Here is a 9,993-nt window from a genome sequence, read left to right on the forward strand (position 1 = left end):
TCCTTTTGTTTGTGATCCTGAGAACAACTTTAGTGGCGTGGGATATCAAACTTATTGTCCTGTAGTCCTCACATGATGTAGCCTTTACATTTTTCGGAATAGGAACTAAAACTGATCTAACAAGGTCTTCCGGTCAGATTCCTTCCTCATAGATACTACGAAAAAGCCCATATAGCCTCTTCCTCCCACATTTTCCTAAACATTTCAATAGTTCCGCGGGAACCCGCGGTTATCCACCCCCACGGCCTTATTTAGTTTCATCTCCCTTAATGCCCTTTCCATCTCATCGTCGATGATGCCTGCACCTAAGCTATCTTTCTCTACGACATTTTCCTTTTCTATATCTAACTTTGTTGGTCTAAGTTCTTTACAATACAGTTCTTCCTTATACTTCTTACATCTCTCTTGGATCTTTCCTCTGCCAAATATTTCCTTACCCGCCTTATCTCTAACTGTTAGCATATATATCCTTTTCTTACTTCGCAATAAAGAGTTAACTTTGCTGTACAGCGCACCGATTTCTCCCTTCCTCTGCAGACTTTCCATATCATTTCAATGCCATTTGTAATCATGTCATTTGTGATCTATGGTTTCCTAGTACATCTAGGGTTAACGGTTCCAATGGTGTCTTTTGCGGCTTTTGAAAACCCTTTCTTGAAACTTTCCCATTTTTCTTCGATAGTATTTAGCTCTTTACTTTCCTCCATGATTTTCCTCTAGCGCCTGTTTGTATTCCTTCCTTTTCAAACCAATTAATGCTTCTACATTCCATTTTCTAACTCGCCGCCCCAGGCTTATCTTTTTGAAACGAACGCTACATGTCATAACAACTAAATTGTGGTCAGAGTCCGCATCCGCTCCCGGGAAGTTGTGCGAATTTATCACACTGTTCCTAAACCTGTGTCCAACCAGGATATAATATATCTGATACCTTTCTGAGTCACCTGGCATTTTCCATGTACACCTGCGTCTTTTGTGGTGTCTCAAGCAAGTGTTGGTGATGAGTAAACCCTGTCTCCAGCAGAACTTAACTTCTTTCTCCCTGCGGTCATTCCTCGTGCCTAAACCGTAGTCCCCAACCTCATCACCATCTCTTTCCTCGTCTACCGTCGCACTCCAATCCCCCATCACTATCAAAGTTTCCCTGCAGGAACACACGTGATTATGCCCTCTAACTGATCGTATATCCTATCGACCTCTTCTTCCTTATGGTTGCTCGGTGGCATGTATGCCTGATTAATAACCAAGTTCATCGATTCTGCTTTTATCTCTCCTGGTAATAATATATCCGTTACCTGCTCTGTGTTGACTACGCTTCTTCCTACCTCTTCATTTAATACTATGGCAACCCCTCGTTGGCTCTCGTCCCCACCGCTGTATATTATTCCATACTGATCACTCCTGTAATCCCCGCAACGCTTCATTCTCTTCTCGCATTGACCTAAAATATCTATTTTTCCCCTCTCCATCTCTCGCTTAATATTCTTCAATTTCCCTGTCCTTATCATTGTCCTAACATTCCACGTTCCTATTCTAACTAATGTGGTCTTTTTCTCCTTCGTCTTCTGTCATGCTGCTGCCGATTTCCCTTGCATGTGTTTCGTGGGATTACGACCGCGGAAGCCTTGCCTCTCCAGCTGCCGGGCACGACACACGGCCAATTGGGCCGAGCCCCGTAGTTGCCATGACTTAAAGTCTTTATATTGTCCATCATTTTTAACTTGAGAATTATAATTGAGGTGGTTTTCCGTTGCCTTCCTCAATAGTGTTTTTACCGTGACACCATCACTTACTGTCCGCCCCACTGGGGTCAGACGCCATTGCAGCCGCCTCACTGAGGAAGAGACGCTGCGTGGACTACCTTTCGTCTGGCTGCTAACCTTCGACCTATCTGGCATGGGTGACCCTACCAGGAGCAGTTATTACTACTCCCGCCAACACATCTCTAGGGGTCATCAGAACGCACAAGCCCTCTTACCACGTCAAGTTTGTAGTCCGGTGAGGTATATATATAAATATATAAGATAAAGGGCATTGGAACTGGTAAGTATAAGTATGCCTTTGATATAATTATAATTTGACAAAGGATTCTATCACTCTATTTAAAATATCGCCATACGAAACCTTATATAACTCAATTTCCGTCTCTACAACGAATCTCTGAATTTGGTGAATAATACTATAATTGGAAGCTACCTTAAAGTCGAAAATACCTTTTTTAATCGTGATAGCGAGTAATAAAATATCCAAGCTTCTCAGTTTGGCATAGCAGGCAAAATTGGCCGAATCACGGCAAAAAGAATATTTGACAATATAAATGTTTTGAAAACATTTCATTCTGACTAACTCATGCATAAATATCTTCAGCATGGAGTTGTAAGAGTAATGACAAATGGCAGATAATCCAGTAAAAAACGCGCACGTCGAAATATCATATTTTCTTCTTATAAAAAATACTTATAATTCGTATATCACACAAGAAGTTGGGGCAAAAAATTCCAAATCGATGCTTAAAATCATGTCGTAAATATTTTTCATCTATCATAGTTTTAATACTTTTCAACTCATCAAATAGGGATAAAGCACTTAATAATCACAATTTTTCTAAACTGATAATTAAATTCACTTAAAAAAAGAGATGATCATAAAGTGGTTACTGCAGTCATTAATTGGAACCAGTCAAACAACGTGCGGAATAAAGCCGTTGAGATGCGCAGATATGAAATATTCGCCCATTTATCTTAAAGGGAAGGCGAAAAGGCGTCCTACTTCGATTATCTCTAATAGAAAATGTCGGCTCCTACTGTCAGAATGTTTCTCTACATCACTGCTGTTGGAAAATAAACACACCTTAATGACCTCCTTACTTTCGTTTCTCTTAAAATTGTCAAGTGTTCTCGATAAGTACCAACGATATTTTTACTGAAAAAACTACGAGTACTTCAATTTCAACAGCACATGTGCAAAATTAACTGTTGTCCATCTATGTTGAAGAGAATGAGAGAATGGTATTTCGGTAATCCTATAATGCTTGATGCTAAAAAAGGAGATATATCTACGAGATAATGGTTTGTTCCGGATAGCATTGAAATCATAAGACTCCCTTAATCCATTTTGGCGGCGGGAGGAAGTAATAATTGCGTTCCACTCACTCACGACAGAGAAGATGAAAAGGGACCGACCTTAATGCTCCAAATTAAAGGAAAGGAATCCAATTGTGATTTTTAGATCTTAACTCTCCCATACAGCGAGCGAAGCTTCGTGAACGAGAGAGATTTCTAGCCAAGGGTAGATTTTATAAGGATACGTGAAAAGCGACGCATCACATTTTCCCTGGTCATCCGAAGAAACTACCCGGTCATGAAAGTTCTTCAATCGAATTAACAGGACTTTCAATGCCCACCAATGAAGAATGACTTATTTCGTGCTAGCCCGCTGATCATCTCATTGAAGATCGTACGGGAATAGCATCCGCCTCCATTCCCCTGGTCCCTATATCTGAGCTCCACAGGATCCCTTTGCAGGTCAACACCGAAGCACGTCGGTACTGATGTGAGTTGCACTGTACTGTTGAGAGCGAAATTCCCTCGTGCTCCTCGTGAAAGTCCTTTCGTGGACTTTTGTCGGTGAGCGGGTGTGGTCTGCGAGTGTGGTTTTAGGAATTGGTCACAATGTATACCCTAAATGGTACGAGATACTGCTCTCTACTAGAAAGGATTGAATTGCGACTTTAAATGAAAATTGCGCTAGACATTGCGGATTGAATATACGATAACCTTAGGCAATTTCAATGACAAAAATGACCATAAAATGATCGATTCCAGAGAAGGATTTCGATTTATGAACAAGTATTTCAGGATCGTTCTGTTCTTCAAAGTTACAAGGCAACTTGTAAGTGTCCTGAATAGAGTCTTCATGTAATATATACCTTTACCATCCCAAAACATACAATTTAAGCATGTAAAAAGCGCTGTGCTATTTACTCGTATTACTATCGGAAGAAGCAGTATCTGAATGTTACAGAAATGTAAACCAACTTGTTTCAACTTGGATTAATAACCTCATCATATCAACGAATTAGATGTAAATCTATAAATTAACTTATATATTTTTTGACCAAACCTTATAAGAAATCACTTCGTGGAAATTGTCAGGGCCTTTAATGGAAACAAAAAGAGGAAACTTTCATCTTGCCACTTCGTAAAATAAGGATGATGTGCATGGAACTTGACACCAATGAAATATCTATTTAACTGAGGCCCCTCGGGGAAAAATTCCGAATTTCAAGAAGGAATTCCGTGCACTGTCATTCCATTTACCTCGAAGGGCCATAATATATCCCTTTGGATCCGAAGACGCCTCCCATCTATCTAATTTGCCCCCTTCCTTCCCAATAATCAATAATCCCCGTTAGGCCTTTCGCTTGCCCCCCTCCCCCCGCTTACCTGTGTGTTGAGTCCCACGTAGATGACCGGGTTGTAGCAAATGGACGACTTGGCCATGAGGGCGGGGACGACTGCCACGCCGGGCGAGATGAGCGAAGGGTCGCCGAACGCGACGAGGAGGGCAAGGACGGAGTAGGGCGTCCACGCGACCAGGAAGGCCACGATCATCACGAACACCATCAGGGCCACCCGGGACTCCGCCTTGTTCACGCGGCCCATGGTGATCATGTTCTACGGAGAGAGAGAGAGAGGGAAGGAGCATTCGCCCAGAGTGAGAACGGATCAAAGTGCAGCGACCTCGGAGGTATCCTAACGAACTAGGTGAGTAATCGCGGAAAAATACTTCTTTATACGACGAATAATTTTATTGAAACGACCCAGGTGCCAACATATGACTTGATTATCAGTGAACAGGGCACACAGCTGTGATAACACATAAACAGGCTGAAGAGTGATTGGTGTTTGGGAAGACGGGAGATTGGGGGCTTTTCACTGAACTGCTATTCAAGAGCAGTGACTTCTGTAGTATTGATGTTACGTCAAAACCCAGATCGTTTCAATAAAACAAGTTAGAGTAATGTCAAAGAACTTTCGTCGTCATTATGAATCGGTTCCACTGATCTTTGACTCATGCCGTCAGTCTATTTGTAGGTAGGGAGGGACCTTGAGAGTGGCCATTCAAATGATGAAATAGGTTCAGACATTTCTTTCCAATGAGCAACGAACAAAGGTCTCATCCATGAGGAGCAGTCTGGGTTTGGCTGAGATGGGAAGCGAACACGTCCATTTCAATTGTTTGGAAGTGCAACAATTTGGTTAATAAATAGTGTCTCCATTATCAGAATTAATGAGGGCTAAGTCACGTAGGATACTTAAAAACTCGGATAACAAGGAAAGAGTGTAGGAACGCTAAGAGATGATAAAAATATGAAATTTGAATGCCTTGCCGCCATGTAAAATTTGTCTTTCTTTACCACGGATAACTCAGAAATAGTAATTTCGAAGGTCATTTATTTCATTATTTTTCTTAAAACAAATATTGTCGTTAGCCTCGTCGCAGTTTTCATTAGTGATGTTTTATTCTGGTTCAAGACCATTAGTGCCCTTAGTCGAACTAAGTGGGTAGTAATTTATTAAAAGCAATATTATTTCACATGCCACTTTGCTACATGCATGACTGCCATCTACTCATATAAGAATGAAACGAAAAAAAAGGAAATTTGGTTATGCAAAAGCATTGTAAATTGGGACAATAGAAACACTATGTGGTCATATATACGTATAATAACTCCCACATAAATATAAGAAAAAAATAATTTGAGTACATCAAAAAAAAGGATTTTCAAATGATCTTCTTTGAGCACTGTACACTTTACTTAGCGGTATGTAATTTAGTATGGTACATATGAACACACTTTCACTTTGCCTCACCAAGTCTGAATGTTTACCAACCATTTGGAAGCTATGGCATATTAACAAATTTGAATAATATTTTGGTGTTAGGCACATCACATCCATATTTATGTACTTGAAGATGTCAGAAAAATATACGAATATGATAGCTTAATTTTAAACCCTTCTTTAATGAAAATTAATTAATAATGTTTTCTTCAATATTTGGTAAATTTGACTTTTGCTTTACTACATTGAATGGAAATTGAAAGTACTGCGGGAGATGTCGAGACAGTAACTTTTAACGGAGTCATCCGCTAAATGTGCATGACAATGCAGAAACTTCTAAGAGTGAAAATCATTCGCCTTGATCAGAAAGGTAAATTAAGAATAACTATCCTATAGCATGAATATCAACTAGTGCTTCAGTTGAAGAAATGAAAATCCCAAGCAATTTAGGGTGAATCCTTAACACTCATGCTCTTGATATCTGTGGGCAAAGTCATCAATAGTTCTGATTTAGTATTATATATTTAATAGTATTAATTTTAGTCAGTGTTAACACTGAAAGTAAACTTACTGCTGATGATGATTTAACAGTAAATATTTTCCTCTTTCCCTTTATCAAGTAAAAAACTCGATAAAAAACGGTCTGAATAACAACACGTATTGATCTAATTATGGTGTGAACAATTGGACGATCAAATGGTAACGAGAATGCTAATTATAAGCAGAAAAATCAACGAAGAAAAGTCGACAAATATGCACTTGACGACGCGTGGTTTCCACACGCCTCAATACCAATAGCTCAGAAAATATAAGCGACGGAAAAATAACGGAAGCATGCAGATTGAAATTGATTTCTAGCAATATTGATGAGAAATGGGTGAAATTGATATCTTTCATAGAAAAGAAAGGAGACTTAGAGTACCATAACAAATAATAAAACATTGAAGAATGATACTCGTTTTAACTGGAATATCAGCTGGTGATCATGAAAAAATATGTTACTGTGATTCATACGCGAACCAAAAATCTGGTGAATGAAATGTCGCCATGGCTCTGCCAAGATTTAAGATCTGCTTGTTTGTCTCAAAGCCTAGTATCTTAAATCCTCAGCGTCTAAAAAATAATTAGTTGTATTTAAATGCATGCTCTTCCACTAACCTTATGTCTTTTGCTAGAATAACCCATTCTTTCCGAATGACCTCATTCGTGTCCCGTTCATCTGTTTTTAAGTCTCTTTCCTTTCAAACCCTCGTCCCTCTCCGCGGGGGGAAATTCCTGCTACCTGAAACGTTGGTTCGCCTTTTACAGACTCTTTGGGGGTAGAGTGTTTCGTGGTGCATTTTCAAGTGGTAGTGATGTTACAATTTCTTGGTTGTTGTGTCCTGGCTTCCGTGTTGTAGGATGGCTTTCTTGCTGCATCATGGGGTGTAGTTTTTAGTTGTTTTGCGGTATATGTGTTTGCATGAGTATTGGATGAAGGGATTTTTGCATGAGTGTGTGCGCTGCTGTGGGTGCAATTTTCCGTGTTGTTTTTTTGCATGTGGTATTTTTCTTTTTTACGGTTGGTGACCTAACACCCCCCGCCACATGCCCTTGCGGCGGCTTGCGGGGTATTATGTAGATGTAGATGTAGATGTAAATCCCTGAATCTGATAACTTCCTAAGGATTTACCCTTACCTTTCTCTTACATTGAGAATGGAAAACATTCAATCTCTTCGCATGCCCACTTTTGCTCTAAATAGTTAGCGTTTGGCTCCACCGATCAATGAAACGCCACCAATTTTAAAAATAGAGGATTAACTAACATTTAGAAATTATTATTAAAATATTAAGATTTCGAAGGGATATCAAAAATCTTCTCCGTGCGCCTTTCCATGCGCCTTTTCATTACACTTTTTTTCGCAAATGTCCTTAAAATCATTGATTCATAAGTTTACATGGGAAATAGTGTAAAACAACACCGTAAACATAAAGAAATTAGTTTAACATACTGAATTTTACTTTAATGGGTGTCTCCTAATTTTAAAGAGGAACTGATATCTCATTTTCCTATTTATTCGGTAAGTTTTAAAGCTCTAAGCAAGTTTCGTTTTATTAGGATGACCTGTTATTCACTCCTTGGGACAATAATCGTATAAAGATGAAAAACATAATAAAGTATTCATGAAACAATATGGATCCGCAAAGATTCCGCTTGTCAGAGGATTGAGTTCCGCAAAATCGTGAAAGAAGCCGCTACCTTACCCAAGGAAGGTAGATTCCCTTTAAAACTGCCCTTTCATCCTCTCTCTTTCCCTTTAAAGAATAATTTGCTAACCTTTAAGCAAGATTGTGCACGTAATATCATGGTTCCCTGAAAAAACAGACATGCGATAAATGTCTGCAATTATCAAAATAGAAAAACATAAAAATTGGAATGGTCATTCTCCAGGGCTATTGTAATCAATTTTGCAGGAATGCTTGCTTAAACGTTCAAGAAAACTTTTCCATTTGTGCGGAAACCTTGAAATTATGAAGCAGGAAAAATAAAAAGATAAACTTAAACATTGTTGCGGAAAAACCGCAGTTTCCACGGAAATCTCTCGACTTAAAGAGTGCTTGAAGTTATATTTCCTCAACCATAGTCATAGCGCCACGACTTCTTGTCAGAATGTTCCAGTTTCTGTGCTTTTATCTACTTTTAACTCTTCCAAGTTCCTAGCACGGGGTGGTCATGACAGACACTACCATCTCCAACGAGTTTAATCTTTGGCGTCATTTTTTTACGTGTCATACCACCAACACAGTCAACGTAACAACTCAGCATTCGCAGATGGCTTCGGAAATGCTTTGGACAAGTGTTGAGGTGCCCAAGGGATGATTGTCCGCATTTTCGAAATCGGATCCAGTGCTACAAGGCCATCCACTTCCTCCTCCTCCTAAAGCTGTGCCGTGCAGAGGGCAACCTCCAAGAAGTCGACTCGACACGTGCCACCAAGCGCTGAAGAGAACTGAGGCAAACATTCACTTTCTAAGGGCTCATTTTTTCCATTTTAATAAAATTTTCCAGCTCGCGATCTTCCATCGTTCTTCTCGCTCAAATTTCCTTTCAACGCATCATTTTCTTAAATACTCTCAATTTTAAATTGTGGCGCGTGAATTTAACTTTTTAAATGCCATCCGTTTCAGCCGTCCCCTTTAGCACTATTTAAAAAAGTATTTTTATTACTCACTGGTTCAATCAAGTGATCTAAAAATGACCCTAACTCAAAAATTTATTTTATCCCATTCTAACTATAACCCAGATTAGCAATATTCATAAGAAAAGAATTCCGTGCATTCCTTAGAAAAGAATTTCCATTAATATTTCTTGGCCTGGGCATTTAGAGTAGCATTACAGGAATATGGAGTAGAGAACTCATCTAAAATTTCAAAATACCAATAAGCTTTTAAGGATTCTAATTTAAAAAATAAAGCAGATGCATTGCATAAACCATACGGATCAAATATTTTCAAAGGAATATTAATTTTCAAACATGCTTCAGGGCAATTTTTAAAAACTATTGTTTATAAGCCGTATACCTCATATACTCGTAGTGCGTTTATTCAGCACGTCAGATGTTCATTGTAGTTTTGAAAATATTGTTTGTATGTGATGTGGACGGCATTTTGTATGTGATATGGAAGTTTGTTTGTATGTGATGTGGAAGTGTAATTATGTAAAAATATTTTGTCTCTTATCTGTTTTTATGTGTTCGTATGTAATTTTCGTTGTTAGTAGTTATCTTTGACCTAACCTGACCGTTGCCACCAGGGAATTCGCCTAATTGCAACGTAATTGTGTAAATAATAATAATAGATGTATTCTTTACAATTTGTTATCCTGATAATTAAAAATTCCATCACGGATTAAGAATATAATAGCTAGAGAAATAGAAATTGCAGTCCATGTTTATATATTTTTTCATGATCTGTCATTAATCCGAAATAAGAAATTAACATGTCGTTATCCTGATCGGACAAATTGGTCTTATCGAAATAAATTGCTTTGGTTTGGAAAAAGTATTGGAAACAATTTTTTCGTGACGTGACTGCGTGTTGCGGCGCACTCGCACCGCGCCGCCTCGGTAGTCGGGGGCTCGGCCTGCAGCACGCGCCAAGCTCCAA

The 9,993-nt window shown here is 38.9% G+C and overlaps 1 protein-coding gene across 1 annotated transcript in view; it reads right to left on the reverse strand.

Annotated features, from left to right (window-relative positions):
- LOC139687931 (uncharacterized) overlaps positions 1-9,993 on the reverse strand; it is a 537,017-nt gene that overhangs the window by 221,794 nt on the left and 305,230 nt on the right. Inside the window, exon 5 of the mRNA XM_071585280.1 lies at positions 4,446-4,676. Coding sequence (XP_071441381.1) covers positions 4,446-4,676 — 231 coding nt within the window. The remainder of the gene's footprint in view (positions 1-4,445; positions 4,677-9,993) is intronic.

The sequence above is a fragment of the Hetaerina americana genome, unplaced genomic scaffold (assembly GCF_022747635.1).
Source record: "Hetaerina americana unplaced genomic scaffold, ioHetAmer1.1.p SCAF_2, whole genome shotgun sequence".
Classification (NCBI taxonomy): Eukaryota; Metazoa; Arthropoda; class Insecta; order Odonata; family Calopterygidae; genus Hetaerina; species Hetaerina americana.